Source organism: Oryx dammah, unplaced genomic scaffold (genome assembly GCF_014754425.2).
Source record: "Oryx dammah isolate SB20612 unplaced genomic scaffold, SCBI_Odam_1.1 HiC_scaffold_29, whole genome shotgun sequence".
Taxonomy (NCBI): domain Eukaryota; kingdom Metazoa; phylum Chordata; class Mammalia; order Artiodactyla; family Bovidae; genus Oryx; species Oryx dammah.
The window spans coordinates 50,562,526-50,582,233 of NW_024070213.1; the positions used below are offsets into that span (position 1 = coordinate 50,562,526).

A 19,708-nucleotide genomic window follows, 5' to 3' on the forward strand; every position below is an offset into this window, starting at 1 on the left:
TAAAGCTGGAAAGTTTAATGTGGCACGGAGCCACTTGTTTAGTGGAAGTAAAGGGAACGCGATTCCCGGCTCTGGTTGCAAAAACCCTGCGCGCTTTGCAGCCAGTGGTGTCTGGCTCGCCGCCCATCTGTGATGATGACGGTCCAGGGAAGACCGACCCAGACTGCACTCAGGCAAAGACAGCGAAGGAGCTTGCACCGAAGCAAGAACGGGCCATGGATTCTTGAAGCTCAAATGTCATCTGGTTGGGAAAAGACACACGTTGGTGTTGCAATACTTTAAGGGATATGCAATATTTTAAGATGGGGTGAAGCCTCACTAGTCTGACAACTTGTTAAACCTGAAGGAGAGGATTGTATCTTTAGATGGAATCTGAAAAACTAACACCGGAGCTCGGTGGTCGACTGAGAAGGACCGCTGTGCTTGTGGCAACATTTACAGCAACACAAGGCGAACACGAGGTACCTTCAGCACCAGGAGGCAATCGACGCACAGATCCACCCTGTCGCTCGGATGTCGCCCTGGCCCGCGGCTTCTAACCTTGGTTTACCCTTCTTAAAAATCGAGGCGCAGGCAGGCTGCACTCAGGCGGGTGAGACGCTTCCACGTGGGGGAGGGAGGGGATTGAAAAGAGAGGGCGGGCTGAGAAATCACCCTTCTCAAAGCCTGGGGAAAACACCGCGGAAAGCAACTCCGCACAGACCTCAGCAGCAGCTCGCTCGGGCCCTAGTCCCTGGAAGCCCCAGCCAAACTAGAAGGCCACTGGACTGCTTGGATAGCCCCGCAGGACCGGCCCTCCGCAGCAGGCTGGCGGAGCTCCGGCTGCCGGGCGCGCGGGGCGGGGTCGGAGGCGGGGCCGGGGCCGGGGCGTGGCCGCGCCGGGAGGGCGCGCGGGAGGCGCGGAGGGAGGGTGTCGCGCCGAGGGAAGCGGCCCGCAGAGGAGGGAGGGGAGGCCGAGTCCTGGAAGCGGAGCTCCGCGCTGGGACTGGTTCCTTCGCAGCCATTTTCTGTCCAACCAAACAGCCGATTGGAGACGGGAGCCAACCAGGGCTGCATTGGAGGTTTGTGTCTCGCTTCGGCCAATGATCGCTCCTAAACCGACTCCACTTTAGCTCGAATGAAATGTCCGTCTCCTCCCGGCGCCGTCCCCGCCGCCAACGCCGCCGCGGCCGGGGGCACTCGCCTCCCTCCTGCCCACCCGCCCTCCCGCCTGGGCCGGGGCCGGGGCCGGGCGGGCGCCTGCGAGGCCTGTCCCGCTGCGGGCCCGGCCGGGGAGCGGGCGCGGGGCCGCTCCTCGGCTCTTTGTGCGCCGGGCCGAGGAGCGGCGGGACGCGGGCCAGGCCGCCTCTTGCTCGCCGCCGCCGAGCTCCGGGCCCGAAGCCGAGGAGGGGGCACCGGGGCACCGTCGGGCCCGCTCTCGGCGGCGTCCCGACCGGCTCCATTTTGTGCGGAGAGCCGGCCGTGGGGGCGGGGGACGCGGCCCGGACCCCCGGCCCGGATCCTGCCCCCACCCCGGGGCCTGGCCCCCTCGCGGGGGTTCCCGGGGGCGCCCCCCTTCCGCCTGTCCGCCCGCCCGCGGGGGAACGGCGGGGCCGGGCCGCTTTGTCTGCTGCCCCGGCACCCCGGGCGCCGCGCGGCGGGCGTTGGGCGCGGGCCCGGGCCCGGGCCTGGGCCGGGCGAGTCGGGGGGATGCGCGCCAGGGAAGCCCGCGCGGCGCGGGCGGGACTGACAGGTCGGCCGAGCGGGCCGGGGGGCCGGGGGCAGCCCGCTTACCTTCGTAGGGGAGGAAGCCAGGTCCCCGGGAGGAAGGAGTGGATTTCGTTTCCCCGCAGTCTGGTTTACGCGTAAAGAATGCAGCCATCTGGCGGCTTGCGGTCCCTGGACTTGCCCCGAAGGTGGGAAGGAAGCTTTCCGGATTGGGCTAAGGTTTTAATCTTGGGTGGGAGGCGGGGAGGATGTGCCGGGCCTTAGGAGGAGTAGTCTCGAGAACAAAGAATTACGGGGCACCCACAAGTCATAATCTTGCCCAGAGTACTTTAATGAGATGATTTAAGCAAGGTTAGGTAATGTAAGACCTTAAAAAAAAAAAAAAGAATAGTACCCCTCTTAACCTGCGTGGACTCCACCGTTCGTGCCACGAATTGCCGGGATGGTTTCCGCTCTCTGTGATATGGAAACTAATCAACAATATGAAGTGATGAGGTAACCTGATCAATGTAAGTGGCGTTAACAAATAGGAATATTATTTGTAAAGTAAAAAGTTTAATCCCAATACCTCAAAAGGCAATTATTCCTTCCTCACACTGCTCCTGTAGTTTAATTTAGGGATTGCATTGATGCAAAACTCGGGTCTTGATGCCAGAGACTGGAGGGTGGAGGAAGAGTCTGCTGCTTTTCTTGGATACAAATTTGCATTTCTTTAAACATTAAACAGATGTATGCATTCCCTTGAGCTTTCACATATATCATAACCTGCCTTTAAGAAAATATATACCATATGCAGTGATAGTGTTTTTAATATACCAAGTCTAAATATATACTGACTCAACTATTTGGGTGAGCGATTGTAGTGAGGGGTGCACCCCCTCCCCCAGCAAAATACATAAATATATACAGCTCCTACATTTTAAGTATTCTGAAGATTCTTCCCCCACCCCCCTCCAGACTCCCTTTGAAAAATAACACTTAAAGCTACAAGGAAGGAATTATCTGGGCAACTATGGGTTAGAAAGAGGACGTTATCTGAAAAGAAATTAGAAATTGCTTTTAAGATTATAGCAGAGTAGACAGTGCCAGCCAGTCTTGCTGCCTAGACCCTTGTAATGGCATTTTAAAATTCAATTCAGTGGTTATGATTTTTTTCTGCTATTTACTAGATTTCATGCTTGAATGCATATCCATATTTTTTATTCCTTTAAAAATTAACACTGAAAGGGTATGTTTTTGTCCCCTCCACTCTCCATTTACTTGTTTTACTTAAGAAAAGGAAAAGCAAATGAGAAAGAAAGATTGTAACATTGTAGTTAACGCCAGTTAATTCAGCTATTTATGCCTTACAGTGAGAATGAAGTGTTATCCAGATGCAATTTTAGTCCAAAATGGTGGTGCCTTAAAATGATAAATAAAGGTCTTAATTGATTCTGTTGTTCTCTGGGCAACATTAGTGTTCTCTGGGCAACATTTGTCTTCTCATTATAACATGAGATGTTTAAAAGCATTATATTCTGAGGTAAATTTGTCTCCCCCTTTGAGCTTTTGGACCCTAACAAAGAAAACCCTCACCAAAAAATTAAGTTGATAAGTCTGGGTGTTGGTGTTTTAAATAGTTTAGATACGTGATGTGATTTTTTTTTCTTGCATATTATATAATTTGGTGTATTGCGATGAATATTTATGATGAACATGACTAAATATATGTTGGAAAAGCAATATCTTTTCCCAATGGCATTAACTTTTTTGTAAGTTTTCCAAAATATATCTTCCAATTTAACAAACATTTATTGGGTGCTTGCATTTTGCATCATTTTATTGCCATATATTACATTAAATAATAGTAGGTAAAATTATACATGCCTTTAAAACTTTTACTAGGAAGAAAGCCTATGGGCAATACCTTTTTTTTTTTTAAACTACTAATAGATGTTTATCTTGCAGGTTGAAATTGGGCAGAGTAGACACCTTTTTTAGGCAGGTGTTCTTGAGTACCACTGACAACACGGTTCTCAACATATTTCATGACAGTAAGTATGTTTTATCATTCTGGTTAATTAGATTTGAACTGTAATTAACTGAAAACAAAATTATAAGTGGTTTATACTGGAGATTCCTGCTAGAATGAGTGCCTTTCCAGGCCAGACAGTACCTCTCCCCATTCCTGTCGCTTCCTTCTTCTCAGTGACCTGCATGTATTAAGTATTTCCTCTGGGCCGCAGGGTTAAAAGTTGTACCATCTCAGATGGCTGTCTGTTTAGCTGGCAGGGCTTTAGTCAAATTGAATATTTAGAGGCAAGTTATGTGTGGAACAGAAAATGCTGGTTCTAAGGGTAGCACAAGTGAAAAGAAGAGAGGTGTGGTGGGCTGGGTAGTTGGGAATGTCACAGAAGGAACTAATAGGGCTGGAACTGAGCCTTGAAGGATGGGTACGGTTGGACAGGGAGATGCTGTCCCCAGAAGTTGAACCCTGAAGGCAGGGCTGAGTGACCTCTGTTGGTGGCAGGGAAGTGGATCTGCACAGTGCAGGTGGGGACCTCACAGGGTGACCTAGTGAAGAGACACCACTTGGCCTCTCTGAATACTTTACCTTTGAATGGGATACTATGTCTGTGACAGGAGGAATGTCACAACTTCCTTGAGACAGGATGACCTCACTCCTTAAACAAAAGAACTGTACCTGGTGATCCATAAATAAGGTTTTTTAGCCCTGAAGAGAGTTGAAAATCAGTTTTCAACTGGTTTAGTTTAGTTAGGTTTAACAAGGGAATCACTCATGTAAAGCCATGAAAACTAGGTTTGGATTTGACATGGAAGACTTTTAGAACCATCATAGGTTCAAGAGCTATAAAAGCAATGTTTCAGTGACATTAGTCTTAAAACATTATGTACCCAAGTAGGTTGGATTGTAGTCCAGTGGAAAGAGAAAAGGAAGGGCATATCCAGAAAACATTTAAAAAGAGGTCACAGATTTGGTAGAGCTTGGAGGAGATGGAAGAGCCTCAGATGACATTGTATAATTAGCCTGGAGGAGTAGAGATATGGCATTGTTCTTAATGGAACAGTTCAAAAGGAGCTCCCCTTCACTGCCTCCCTGCAAGGGATGGGGAAGGTGAATTTTTTCCAGTATCTTAAGTTTCCAGTGGCAGGATAATCAAACATATCCTACAGGCCTGGCTTGCATGAGTGGCAGTCACGATATGGTTGTGGATGTAGGATTTATGAGCATAGAAGTGATGTGTAATGAGTTTATTAAGAAAGTAAGGGAAGAAAGAGAAAATGATTGTTGGTTAAAATTAACAGTTAAGCGGGATGGGGAGGCGGGGAGAAGAATACTGCTTTGGAAATGAAGGAGAATTCCAGGCATAAATGTGGGATTAGCAGAAGCTGGCACTACAAAGAACAGTAGAATAGGCAAGTAGGTTGAAGGCAAGATCTCTGGCAACTTTTGTGAGCAAGTTTCACTGTTATGTTGGGATGGAAACGCACATGTTATGGAGTTTCAGTTGGAATGAAGAGGGGGTATAAGGACTGTCAGGGTGAGGATGAACCAGAGTGTGTAACAGAATTAAGGTTGTAGGTGTCCGTGTGCTTCAATGTGTTTAATGAGGGAGATTAAGAATGTTTAAGGGAGAATGAAGAAGCTGGTATCAGAGATGAGGAAACATTGTATTATGCCTTATCTACAAAGAGATAAGGAATTGATCCAGAGAACAAGTGAAAGGGGTTGTGTGAAAGAGAAAACACTTATGCCTGGGAAGAAAATGAGAACTGTATTTGAAGAGACAGTAATGATACTAGGTTACATTTGTTGAGTTCTTACTGTATATCATGCATTTCGCTAAGTGTTTTTATACAGTACTTCACTTTTCATAGGAACTTCATTTTGAAAATGGGAAAGTTAATATTGTCTTTGCTTGAGGAGCATCTTTGAATGTTTTTAGTATACAGTCAGTAGACTCAGAATTTAGAGGGGAAATTAAAGATATAGGCTTAAGGACTATTTGAAAACCCATCAAGAACAAATACTGTACAGTACTTGGCATATGAGACTCCAGACTTCACTCCCATTTAGGGTGCCACCTTTGGCAAGTCGTTAGCCTCATATAACTTCTGTTTTCTCAAGTGTTTCAGTGGGTCATGAACATTGCATAAGATATTTAGAAAGTGTTCAGTAAGTGTCAAACATATTAAAAAGGGCACTATTTACACATTTGTGCAACAGATTATTCAGTTCAGTTCAGTCGCTCAGTCGTGTCCAACTCTTTGCAACCCCATGAATTGCAGCACGCCAGGCCTCCCTGTCCATCACCAACTCCCAGAGTTCACCCAAACTCATGTCCATCGAGTCAGCGATGCCATCCAGCCATCTCATCCTCTGTCGTCCCCTTCTCCTCCTGCCCCCAATCCCTTCCAGCATCAGAGTCTTTTCCAATGAGTCAACTCTTTGCATGAGGTGGCCAAAGTCTTGGAGTTTCAGCTTTGGCATCATTCCTTCCAAAGAAATCCCCAGGTTGATCTCCTTTAGAATGGACTGGTTGGATCTCCTTGCAGTCCAAGGGACTCTCAAGAGTCTTCTCCAACACCACAGTTCAAAAGCATCAATTCTTTGGTGCTCAGCTTTCTTCACAGTCCAACTTTCACATCCATACATGACCACTGGAAAAACCATAGTCTTGACTAGACGGACCTTTTTGGCAAAGTAATGTCTCTGCTTTTGAATATGCTGTCTAGGTTGGTCATAACTTTCCTTCCAAGGAGTAAGCGTCTTTTAATTTTATGGCTGCAGTCACAATCTCCACTGATTTTGGAGCTCAAAAAATAAAGTCTGACACTGTTTCCCCATCTATTTCCCATGAAGTGATGGGACCAGATGCCATGATCTTCATTTTCTGAATGTTGAGCTTTAAGCCAACTTTTCACTCTCCTCTTTCACTGTCATCAAGAGGCTTTTTAGTTCCTCTTCACCTTCTGCCATAAGGGTGGTGTCATCTGCATATCTGAGGTTATTGATATTTCTCCTGGCAATCTTGATTCCAGCTTGTGCTTCTTCCAGCCCAGCGTTTCTCATGATGTACTCTGCATAGAAGTTAAATAAGCAGGGTGATAATATACAGCCTTGAGGTACTCCTTTTCCTATTTGGAACCAGTCTTTTCTTCCATGTCCAGTTCTAACTGTTGCTTCCTGACCTGCATATAGGTTTCTCAAGAGGCAGGTCAGGTGGTCTGGTATTCCCATCTCTCTCAGAATTTTCCACAGATTATTGTGATCCACACAGTCAAAGGCTTTAGCATAGTCAATAAAGCAGAGATAGATGTTTTTCTGGAACTCTCTTGCTTTTCCATGATCCAGCGGATGTTGGCAATTTGATCAACAGATTATTAGTATAGTTAAAATACTGCCACATCAAAAAATTACAGAATAAAATTTACTACTTAATCAGCTGACCATTTATTGCACTTAATATTTTAGAGAACAGTATTATCAGTTCAGCTAAATACTTAGGATAGTTAATTTAATGGGATTTAACTCCTTGTTGGTATTTCTCATTTCCCTTGGATCTAATGATTGATCATTCTTATCAGTATCCCTTGTGTTCTTTCCTGTTGGCTGTCTGGATGGAGTCCACCACTTTAGCTTCTCTGTTCTTACCAGGCTTATAAGTATCACAGCTGGACCTATCGGTTCCACTAGACATGCCTGGTCACCAGCTTCAGCTGGGCTCTCTTCATTACCCAGCACTCCCCTCCCCTTCCTTTTGCATTCTCCAGGGAAAGCCATCTGTCTCCCCAGCTGTAAGAATCCCAGCGTTATCCTTGGTTTTTCCTCCAGCTCTTACTCAGTCAGCCACCAAGTCTGTTGATTTTATCAATGAAAAAGCTTTGTAGTCTCTGCTTCTGCTCTCCAGTGCTGTTTCCTGTCAATACTGGGAAAGTTCATCATCTTGGCTGAACTCTTGCCCTAAACGCAGCATATGGTTCTTACTGGTCTTCTGACCCCATTCTTGCTCCCCTTCCAGTTCACTGTCTACACGGGACTGTAACCAGAGTGATCTTTTAAAAAAGAAACTGGGCTGGCATTCTTCTGTTAAAACTCTAATTTGATTTACTCTTGTCCACAAGGCACTGCTTGACTAGCCTCTACTTAGCTCATTCCAGGCCACCAGTACTGTGTCTCGGTTTCCTTTGCTTGGAACATGCTTGTCCTATCTTTGTTTGCCTGATTGCTGTTCATCTTTCAGTCTCAGTGTAAATGTCATCTTCTTAAGATGCCCTTCCTTGATTGAGGTCCCTTATAGAGTCAGCTCCAAAAGTGTATCATAAAACATCTTTGTTTTCCTTAGCATTGGGCACTAGCAATTAGTTAATGATTTATAATTATAACATTTACTGAGTATTCTTTATTTGTACTATGCTCATCCCACTTGCCAGTTATTAGCAGGGAATTCAAATCAGATGATCTGATTGCAGAGCCTGTGCCTTGGAAATGCTAATGGGCTGCGCTCCCCACCCCTTCTCCTTGCCCTCAGTTTATGTAATATTTGTCTTCTCTACAAGACAGGACAGAGACCTTGTCTTTGTTGTTGACCTGTTAGGTTGTCAGCACATGGTACAGACCTGATAAGTACTAGGTGCTTACTTGGTAAATATTTGTTCACTGGCTTACTTATGCTCTACAAACTATTTTGAAATTTTAATAGGAAGTTTTAGAGCTAGAAAAAACCTTTGGGATGTATCTAGCAAGTTACCCCCCTCATTTTTTATACATATAAATAAGAGAATAGCTAGCATATTATAGGCATCAAAGATGAGGCTAATATGTGGAATGGTAAGAGCCTTGGTGATTCAAAGATGGGAATACTAATTTCTGGCTTACAGAATAGGGTAAATCAGATTCAGGAAGACGGATGAACACTGGTATTAAAGTATCAGGCAGGATTTTAATGGTAGAAAAATAGAGGAGAGGAAGACAGGAGTGGTAAAATGACAGAAAAGCTAAGGCTTGCAGAACCAAAGACACACACAGCTAAGCGGATGACGTGTGGCTCATTTTCAAAGGAGGGATGGCGAGATGTGACGTCTCCTATGTACACTGTGTGCCAAAGTCCATCCTTAGCAGGTTTCTGTTCTTTTTTTAATTCCAACAACTCTATGAAATACTTGTAGAAATATTTTTTAGAAGACTGAGGTTTAGAAGCTAATGCTATTAATTCTGGTGATGATCTTGCTGCTAATTCCAGTTCAAGACAATATAATGTGACTTAAACTTTTTGCCTTTAATACTTTTTTACATTGCACTTATAAATTAATTAATCTCTTAGACCATGGTTATTTCAACAGTCTTGCTCATCAGCTAATTAAAAGTCCAGGCTATCTTGTAGACATTAATTTAGCAAAAGATTTGTTACTACTTCATCCCCCCCACCTTTCTAAAAAAACAAACTGGATTTGTTTCCAGTTGTACACTCTTAAACAACCACTTTGATCTTTATCTGGTACCTTGATCTTGTAGGGCATTGTAAAAACCAATCAATTCACAGGTATCCTAATTGAACTTTTTCATGGGTAATAAATCCATCATCATATGCATTAAAGGCTATTCTCCTAGTATCTTTTTAGCATTTTAGGATCAAAATAGCATTTTATAATTGGGTAATATTTCATGCATATATTAGCTGTTTTAAGGTGGGGAAGGTGAAATTATTATTTCCATTTTATATAGAAATACATTTAACTGGTAAGGATGCTTGTTTTCAGGGATCAGTGAGAGTCTAAATCCAAGCTCACTGACTATTGTTTACCTCCTCTTAGAGGGCACTAAGAAGCATCATAAATAGGTACCCTGTACTTCTACAAATTATTAAAAGTAGGTGAATTCTTTTCTTTGCCCCTCAACAGATGCATCAAAAGCCATGTTGCTGAAGACCTGGAAACTAGCCTGGTATTTTAGTATTATTTAATAGATAAAAATCCAACAGAGATGGAAAAGAGGTATTGCATAAGGACTCAAATATTGCAGTTAATAACAAGAATACTGGAGTGGGTTGCCATTTCCTTCTCCAATAAATAAGCACTGCATGGCTTGAGGAATCTCAGTTCCCTGACCAGGGCTTGAACCAGGGCCATAGCAGTGAAAGTGCCAAGTCCTAACCACCAGACCACCAGGGAACTCCCAGGGTTCTTTTAAAATACTCATTTTAACACTCATTTTTGTCTGTGGTTATAACACTTTCATATTTTTATATGCAGATCTCCAATCTCCCTGACCCCTCCTTTTCTTTTTTTCTGTACAAGTCAAAAGTCTGGGAGTAGGGGGTAGGGAGGAGAGAAAATTAACCTTTCAGTTAGAGGTGATGAGCTTGTTCAAAATGTGGGTGTACTTTTGGGCTGCATGGAAACAGAATTGTGCAAGGAATCCATGATTCTTATACCAAACAATAGTTTGAACCAGGACATTGTCTCTGTAGAACTTCTGAGATACCAAAGAAAGTCTGCAGCAAGAGCAAAAATGCTCGTGTAGGAATACACCTAGCTTTAGCAGGAGAGCTGAACATGCTGGATATAGGTGACTTCCAGGTGACTCACTGACAAGCTGATTTTGGCTCTTCTTGTTATTCCAGTGATAAATTAGGTTGTAAGTCATGCTTGCCTGTACGGTATTTGAGGATTATGCAAATGAAAAGAAAGATGTGTGTTTTAGATTCATTTCTTTGTAGGCTTATCACTTAATGGAGGGTAGGTAGGAGAATCTTGAATCATTGGCAAATTATTAAAAGGTTTCCAAAACAAGAAGTGGAAATGTTTTCTTTTAGTAAACATTTTAGTAAATGTTTCTTTTAGTAAACATTCCATAGCTTAAAGCTATGTAAAATGTAATTGACTCATCCTATAACAGTTTATGAGCACTGAATCTATTATGTAGTTTTTTAGATAAGTTTTATTGAAGATTATTGAAAAGCTTTTTTTCCTTGTAGATGGATGGTGACAGTTCTACCACAGATGCTTCTCAACTAGGGATTTCTGCAGACTATATTGGAGGGAGTCATTATGTTATACAGCCTCATGATGGTAAGAAAGCCACAATTAGAAACACATTCACAAGTAGGAAAAAATGAGAAAGTGGAAATTTTATTGACGTGATGTTCTAGGTTACTTTTGTATTTACAGGAAAATTTGAAATCTTTTGTCACAATTCAGTGTTTGTCTAAAAGCTATACTTGCTTATTTTTATTAGAAATAGTTTTCAGAAGAATGATAGGTTTTAGAAAAGAATTCTGTAAAAGTATGCCTTTTTAAAGCTGATACGGTTTCTTTAATTTGTTACTGATTCCCTACTTCAGTTCAGTTCAGTCGCTCAGTCATGTCCGACTCTTTGTGACCCCATGAATTGCAGCACGCCAGGCCTCCCTGTCCATCACCAATTCCCAGAGTTCACCCAGACTCACATCCATTGAGTCAGTGATGCCATCCAGCCATCTCATCCTCTGTTGTCCCCTTCTCCTCCTGCCCCCAATCCCTCCCAGCATCAGAGTCTTTTCCAATGAGTCAGCTCTTCACATGAGGTGGCCAAAGTATTGGAGTTTCAGTTTTAGCATTAGTCCTTCCAAAGAACACCCAGGACTGATCTCCTTTGGAATGGACTGGTTGGATCTCCTTGCAGTCCAAGGCTCTCAAGAGTCTTCTCCAACACCACAGTTCAAAAGCATCAATTCTTCGGCACGCAGCTTTCTTCACAGTCCAACTTTCACATCCGTACATGACCACTGGAAAAACCATAGTCTTGACTAGATGGACCTTTATTGGCAAAGTAATGTCTCTGCTTTTGAGTATGGTATGTAGGTTGGTCATAACTTTCCTTCCAAGGAGTAAGTGTCTTTTAATTTCATGGCTGCAGTCATCATCTGCAGTGATTTTGGAGCCCCAAAAATAAAGTCTGACACTGTTTCCTCATCTATTTCCCAAGAAGTGATGAGACTAGATGCCATGATCTTAGTTTTCTGAATGATTATATATGGAAAATTCTTATTCAATTGATAGAGTAAACTAGTTCTTTAGTGGGTGGGTGCTAGCTATTATATTTCCAGTACTTATGAACATATGTAGTTTTATTTTTTATTCAATATTAAGTATTAACTGTGTATTAGAATGGCAGCATTATGTTGGCCTGTCAGAAATAATTTGCTTTTGTGGCATTCTGATGTGTAGAATTAAAAAATACTAAGATGAAGGTAGTTGAGGGTCGGTGATTGATTATTTACTTCATTTTTAAACAATTCAAGTTAATTTTGATAACATTATTTTAAAATTGAATCAACTTAAGTACCTTTCTTATGTAACATATATAAAAGAATGGGAAGTTTACTTTTAGGATACTGCATTTAATCATAAAAGGATACTTGTACTATGAACGCTTCACTTAGATCTACATCTATATAATTTGAAAATTTACTTTTTGTAAGAACATTATATTACTGCTATTGCTTTGTTCAAAAACTATTACTACCTTAGTAATAATCCAGCTGGGTCAGTAATATTCACGTCCAGTTTTTCTGTTCTGTATAAACTTGGCTTTGGATAAACATACATCTTCTTAATCTAGCTATATGCATGGAGCCACAGATCAGTCTCGTGTTTTATAGCTAAGTTATGTAAAGTATTTATTTGTTCAACAACCTCCTCTGTTGAAGCTGCTTTACCAAATAGAAGAACATAAAGCTGATCCCTGGCCTCAGCCAAAAGCTAAGAGGAGAATAAGAAATAAGAATTACAAAATGTGTTAGAGAAGAGACAAAGAAGCACATGTGATATTTTGTGAGAGAGATCGCCTCTGAAGGTGCAGTAGAGATGTATTTGAGCTTTTTGGAGAGTTAATAGGCAGAGTTGAGGATAAAAGTATTGTAGGCAGTGGGTTTGAAATTAATGAGGATATTCAGCCCTGGGAAACTTGTGTAAAGGCCTGCCATTTTAATCCTGAAAAATAATTAGGAGATGAATCAGAATGTATCCTAGGTTGTTTCAGGTAGTCTTTTCTGTCTTGAAGTAAAAATTATGAGAACCTATAAACTGTTATTTTCCTTTAGATACTGAGGACAGCATGAATGATCATGAAGACACAAATGGTTCAAAAGAAAGTTTTAGAGAACAAGATATATACCTTCCAATTGCAAATGTTGCAAGAATAATGAAAAACGCCATACCTCAAACGGGAAAGGTAATGCAGAGGAGAAATTTAACTAGGTTTTATTTTCCAGGGGTGAAGAGGGGGAAGGTAAAACTATGTGAACACATAGTCCATGAATGTAGTTAGCTATTGATTTCAGTCATTCAGCCTTTCAGCAGAATACTTAGTTCAGTGGTACGTGCTTGGTTACTGAGCAGTGTTCCAATTTCAGTTCTCTTATATCCCCCAAAGCTCCCCCCCCCCCACTTGCTGAAGCAGATCAAACAGAATTAAGAATCGTTTAAAAATAGGTACATTGTTAGAACTATCAGGTTTGGGGTCTGTGAAGTTGTAACTTCTAAATTGTTGCATCAAAATTGGATCATGTTGGACTAATGGATATTCCCCCCAAGTCTATATATCTGGAAACTCTGTCTATAATTGTAAATGTTAATATACATTTAAATTCAGCTGGCATGATTTTTTTTAATTTTTATTTATTTTTGGTCATGCCGCATGGCATGTGAGATCTTAGTTCCCCACCAGGGTTTGAACCCGTATCCCCTATGATAGAAGCCTAGAGTCTGAACCACTGGACCACCAGGGAAGTCCTTGGCATGATATATCTAAGTTGTTTTGTCTTATAGAGAAACAACCATATAAATAGTTAACCGATAACAGCTTTAAAAACTTATTGTCACTCTGCTTATCACTTGGTCTGAACTGAAGTCCACACTTTTTATATTGTTTTACACTGCATAATAAGCTTTCTCTCATTTTATTATAGCTTAGAAAATACTTATGAAAGTAATAAAGCTTACAAGGAAGTATATTATTAAACTATATCATTAAGCCTAGATGTTGCAATTTGAGTGGTCCTCCTGTGTTAAGGGGAAAGAAACACAAGTGCTACTAACTGCTACTTAAGCAGGCCTGCGCCACAGGGTACTGTGGCCACTAGCCACCTGTGGTTACTGAGCACTTGAAATGTTGGCTGGTCTAACTTGAGTGTGCTGTAAATATAAAACATACCCCAGATTTTGAAGGCATAGTATGAAAAAAAGAATAAAGATATCTCAAGTTTTTAAATGTTTTTTATTGAAGTATACTTCAACTTTTAAATAGATTCTATGTTTAAATGACAATATTTTGGATTTATTAGGTTAAACAAAATATATTAAAATTAATTTCATCTTTTTTTTTTTTTAGCGTAGCTGCTAGAAAATCTAAAGTCCTGTATACAGCTCACATTATATAATCTTGCTTGACTGCATTTATGCAGTAACTCTTGTTACTTTTCTCCAGGATGTAAAATAGGTGTGGAGGTGAAAGACTGTGTTTCAGCAAGGATTTGGTCATTCCTGTTAGACGTGACTTTGGAATTGCCTGGTTTAGTCTATTACAGTTTCACTTTGAAACCCTAGATCACTGAGTGAAGAATTGTTTTTATAATAAGATGACAGGTGTGTGCTTCTTTTGGTAGGCTTTTTCATAAACTCAAAACCTATTCCTGACACTTTGTGTCTTTATTAATAAAATGTCATTAGATGTCATTATTTCACTCCGTTGTAAACCTTACACAAACTTACTTATTTTGTTTTTAAAAACTTTCTGGTGTCCTCACTGGTGGAAACACCAGGGCAGAGAAGCAGGACTTGAGTCTAGCCCACAGTACACTCCAGACATAACAGGACTGATTTTCTTGGGCACTTGGTCAGTAAGAATTTTCATCTTTATTGGGTAATGGAGTCATCTAGTGGTTGCTTTTGTACCTAAATTCTGTTTTTTTGTGAATAGCTGTCAAAGCCTCTCTCCTTGTATTTTTCAGTCTCACTGTGGGGGTTCGAATTTTGATAACATACATTATTCAGTGTTATTAGCAGGTTAACAGTCATTAACTGAAATTTATATTCTTCTGAATAGCTTTTTATTTTTGCAGGTTGTTAGGAAAGTGGTGATTATATTCCCTGCAGATTTACCTTCGATTTTTCTCCTCAGATTGCAAAAGATGCCAAAGAATGTGTTCAAGAATGTGTCAGCGAGTTCATCAGCTTTATAACATCTGAAGCAAGCGAAAGATGCCATCAGGAGAAACGGAAGACAATCAATGGAGAAGACATTCTTTTTGCCATGTCTACCTTAGGCTTCGACAGTTATGTAGAACCTCTGAAATTATACCTTCAAAAGTTCAGAGAGGTAAGTAAAGTATCTCCCATTATGCTTTTAAGAAAATTAAGGTACACTGTTCCCTTAACTTTTTAAACATGTGAATCATTTCTCAGAAGTATGTAATCACTTATATTATTGAACTTAAATAGTAAGTCCTTTCTTCTTCCCTTTGTTTATTACTAATGGCAGCATAGTTATGTAATGACTAAAAGAGCATGGACTATGGATTTACACCACCTGGATGCTGAACTCCATGACCCTGGGCAGACTATTTAAGTACTTTAGGCCTTGGTTTCCTGGTCTGTAAAGTGAGGCTAATAATAGGACTTAAGACAAAGTAAAACAATCCATGTACAACCCTTGGCCTGGCACAAACTGAATGGTCAATAATGTCATTAATACCACATGCTGTTATTGTTACTAATTTAAAAGAGGTGTAGTATCTCAGAGCTTGGGGCCGTTTAGATAAAAAAAATAGGGAACTACGACTATATCATTTTCTTATATAATTAAATTTTTCTACATCTCATGTTTGGTTTTTCTTTGCCTATGGTATGAATTTGTGAAAATGAATTGAGATCAGCATATTTTTAAATTCTACACTCCAACTTGGGTGTCAGATTCATACTACTCATATTTTCTTAATGTCTTTAGTGTTAGAATCCCATTAACTTTTGTGATATCTGTACAAAATGACTGGAGTAGGAAGAGAATATGTTAATTCTTTACAGAACTTTTCCAGATCTTCAGCATCATTAGATAATTAGAACCTGAGAGTAGACAGACACTTAAGCGGTCTTTGATCCAAACTGTAATTCTGATTGAGGAATTTTAAACTCCCAGCTGTCTGCCTCTGTGCTGCCCCGTTGGCCAAGAGATGTGTATATAGTTAAATGATACTGAGATCACTTGTAGTAGATTTGCAAGCTGAGTATTTATAATATTTTGCAGACTACTTGATCTGTAATTAGACTTTTCCTTTGACGTAGTGTCGAATTAGAATAACTTCTTTTTACTCATAAATATTTTAGATTTTCTAGGTCATTACTAACACTGTCTTGTGATGACTACTGCATATATAGCAGTTAGCATTTTGAAGGACCTCTCCATATGTTATTAACCAGAAGTGTTAATAAATAGTTTTATAATAATAGAAGCTTCTAATTCTAGGAACTAAGCAAGCATTCTCATTTAGGAAGTAGGTTTTTGTTGCTGCTGTTGTTGTTTTGAGTACAAGTGATTACTGTTTCATTTCCTTCCCCAGGCTATGAAAGGAGAGAAAGGAATTGGTGGAGCAGTCACAGCTACAGATGGACTAAGCGAAGAGCTTACAGAGGAGGCATTTAGTAAGCAGTGTTATGATACATTTATGCAACTGAATTGTTGGCAGTGATTAATAGGATATGTCTTTAGTGGAACTTTTGGAATGTTAGCACTGTGTGTTTTGACATAGCACTATTTTGAATAGTTCTTACTAGTTCATGCCCTTATATTTGAAGTCCGTGAGAGATAAGTGTATAAATTTTAATTCTGCAGAGATTATAATCTTTTACCAATAGTTCTGATTTCCATAGTCCCTAATTTTTTATTTAAGATTCATGAGATCGGAATATTGAGAATTGTTTATAATATTAAATCTTGTGATTTAAATAAATTTGAACTGAAGGTTTCTTAAAAATTGAGACATTAGGCATTGGTGAAATAAAAGGTCTATGGTGACTATATTTCTCATGTAAAATTTATATGTATATATTTTTATATTTCTCATATTTAAAATACATACTGCTTAGTTATGTAAGTGTTGTTCTCAGCCAAGCCTAAGCCTAGAGTTTAGGTGTATTTATGAATCAGAAACTTAATCCATCTTTTATGCACATGGGCAGTTAGTACACTTCATAAAATTGAAAAAATGCTATAGGAAAAAATGTGCTTTTGGGGAAACTTTTTTTAAATGGAAAATCACCCAGTCTTAAGATTCAGGTCAAGAAAGCAGATGCACTTCTTTACCTACTTTAGCATTTGTTTGTTTGTTTGTCTTTTAGCTAACCAGTTACCAGCTGGCTTAATAACTGCAGATGGTCAGCAACAAAATGTTATGGTTTACACAACATCATATCAACAGGTACCGTACTTTTTTTGTATTTTAAATTACTTAAATTATATTCATTGATTTTTTTTTAAAATCACAGGTAGTTAACATCAACATAATTATTAAGAACTGGATAAAGAGGCTTGTTAAAAACTGTTTTCTCAAAATATATAACTGTGTATAGTATTCTCTTACGGTTACAGATATGTACACAGATGTTCATTTAGTCTGTCCTTCATATCCATGGGTTCCACGCCATGGATTCAACCAGCTGTGGATCATATGCCGTCTCCAATCCGTTGTCGGTTGAATCCGCAGATGGAATTTACAGGTGCAGAACCCGTGGATACTGAAAGCTGACTAAAGGACTTGAGCATCTGTGCATTTTGGCATCCACAGAGCGTTCTGGAACCAGTCTGCCATGGATATTGAGGGAATGAGTGTATTCACATAGATTTCTATAAAGATATACAAGAGATTATTGAAGTAGCTCCCTTAGGTAGAGAGAATGGAGATTTGGGATGGGAACTAGTCTTATGTTTCATTGCCTTCTGTTTTTATTCTTGGAATGTTATAGTATACATGCTACTTTTAAACTATTTTTTCTTTAATTATGCTCAATTTAAATTTTCAAATCTTAGATTTCTGGTGTTCAGCAAATTCAGTTTTCATGATCTGAAGAAATGATGGAACGGAGAGTATAGAGAACCAAGTCTGTATACAGATTCTGGAACAGAGACATTAGAAGGAACTGACTGGTGAAAAGATGTCTCTTTGTATATTAAATAGCTGTAATGTAGCTTCCCAATGCTTGACTAATTGAGGTGTTAATTCTGACTTGAGAATCTTTTTCATGAATGATTTTAAAGAAAAATTTGGATTTTAAAGGTATTAAAATATTTTTGTTTTGTACGAGAGTTTGTTGCTCTGTATGACTCCTGTATGCATTGTATATTGCAATTTATTACTGTCAGAGATTTGTAGACAGTTTCTTATTTTCATATTGAATCATGTTACTTTTGTAATTCAAGTAAGCAGCTGGGTTAATTCATGATGTTTGCCCTTTTAATAAAATATAAGGGTAGAGTTCATTTTGAATGCAAGTTGCCTTTATTATAAATTTGAGTTTGTCTTGGTTATATAATATCTTGCATGATAACCTAGCTAGATTTTTAGCATTTGCCATATTTATTAAAAATTAACTTTTTTTGTAAAACATTCATAGCTTAAACAGTACCATTTTTTTTTTAATGTAATTGAGAGATTAAGTGTGAATGCAGAAGCAACTATTGTCTGCCCTATTCAACTTGGTGCCCGTTAACAGTGTTTACACTGTTCCTTGTGCCTGTTAAGATAGTTTATTGGAGCTTTTGTTAAGATTTGTTTTCGAGTTATATTATTATGAGTGTTGGAATTCATAAGTTCATTGTAGTCCTAGTGCTCTAGAAATGGTGCCCCTTTCATTTTGTATATGATTTTTCCAAAGCATATCTTCAAATACTACATAATACCCTCTTCCAGAAGAGGAATTTTAGTCTGATGGTAAATGTCCTCATTTTACCTTTTTAATTGAAATGTCAAGTTTCCTATTATACTCTGGGAACCAGGAAATGTCAGACATCATTGTGTGTGTACAGACCTTTCTTGCATGGGTGAGTGAATGAAATGAAGAGCAGAGTGAGTGCTGTGAATGGTATGAAAGAGAAGCTGCCAACTTCTAGTGTGCTGTCTTGATCTTTGCAATAAACTAAATTTAGATAATGTAACTTTGTATAATTTAATAGCACTGCACTTGGGTTGTTGCTATTTTAAAGTGAGGAGATTTGTATTTTCTCACCTGTTCTTTTTGGTAATAATTTTTTAATCAACAATTGCTCTTGTATAGTTTGCCTAAAAGATACTTGGAGTGACTGTCATCTTGGAAGAATACTCAAATTTACAAGGGAGAAGCAATTTCCCAGATATGGGCTGGACAGAAACATTTTCTTTGCCAGAAGGAGCTTTTGAGGGCACAACTGGGATAATCTGATGTTAATAACTCCCTCTTTATCTTCCCATTTAAAGAATAATCTTCATTACAGAAAATTCAAATAGGCAAAAAAGGGTGGTTAAGCAAAATCAACCATCATCCTACAATGTTAACGGTAACCAATGTTAATATTTTGGTAAATATTTGTCCTTTTACTTTGCTAAATATGTATATTTTTATAAAATGGGCTCATACTTGCATACTGTTTTGTAACATGCTTTTTTCACTTAACAATATATTGTGAACATCTTTCCCAGGTCATTACGTAAGTCTTCTACTTCAATTTCGTTATTATTTTTCTGTATAGCTGAAACATAATTTATTTAATCCTCTGTTGGACATTTTGACTATATACATCTTTTCAGTTATAAACAACACTTCACTGAATCTTGTGTACATCCATGACTGTTTTCTTCAAGTTAATTCTATTAGCAGAATTGTTGGTTTAATAGATATGCAAAATTAAGGCTTTTGATGCATATATAATTGTATTTTTGAAATATCTTCTATTTGATCCAGGCAGTATGTCATTATATAACTGATAAAAGCA

General features: G+C 39.6%; 1 protein-coding gene, 1 long non-coding RNA gene and 1 other non-coding gene across 6 annotated transcripts in view; 1 reads left to right on the forward strand and 2 right to left on the reverse strand.

Moving 5' to 3' along the window:
* The window catches only part of LOC120858650, a 35,959-nt gene extending 33,816 nt beyond the window's left edge, over positions 1 to 2,143 (reverse strand). The window contains exon 1 of one of the 2 annotated variants that reach the window (XR_005719920.1): positions 1,774 to 2,143. This is a non-coding gene — a long non-coding RNA (uncharacterized LOC120858650). The remainder of the gene's footprint in view (positions 1 to 1,773) is intronic. The other variant, XR_005719921.1, reaches the window with a different exon arrangement.
* On the forward strand, positions 918 to 19,708 carry NFYB (nuclear transcription factor Y subunit beta). 3 transcript variants are annotated; one of them, XM_040234838.1, is made up of 8 exons: positions 918 to 1,061; positions 3,655 to 3,740; positions 10,686 to 10,779; positions 12,792 to 12,922; positions 14,870 to 15,067; positions 16,305 to 16,386; positions 17,083 to 17,162; positions 17,771 to 19,708. In XM_040234838.1, the coding sequence occupies exons 2-8, from the start codon at positions 3,735 to 3,737 to the stop codon at positions 17,801 to 17,803; spliced, it is 624 nt and encodes a 207-aa protein (XP_040090772.1). In that variant the 5' UTR covers positions 918 to 1,061; positions 3,655 to 3,734; the 3' UTR covers positions 17,804 to 19,708. The 3 variants fall into 3 exon arrangements, with proteins under 3 accessions (XP_040090772.1, XP_040090773.1, XP_040090774.1); XM_040234839.1 differs by lacking the exon at positions 918 to 1,061 and adding an exon at positions 1,758 to 2,216; XM_040234840.1 differs by lacking the exon at positions 918 to 1,061 and adding an exon at positions 1,758 to 1,895.
* TRNAE-UUC lies at positions 9,808 to 9,879 on the reverse strand. Its single transcript has one exon. It is a non-coding gene; the product is annotated as a tRNA-Glu (tRNA).

Bases quoted from the DNA above. Each gene is read 5' to 3' on its own strand.
- NFYB (XM_040234838.1), top strand. The intron at 10,780-12,791 runs GTAAGAAAGCCA...ATTTTCCTTTAG, and splicing joins TGTTATACAGCCTCATGATG to ATACTGAGGACAGCATGAAT. The intron at 17,163-17,770 runs GTACCGTACTTT...TTCAAATCTTAG, and splicing joins ACACAACATCATATCAACAG to ATTTCTGGTGTTCAGCAAAT.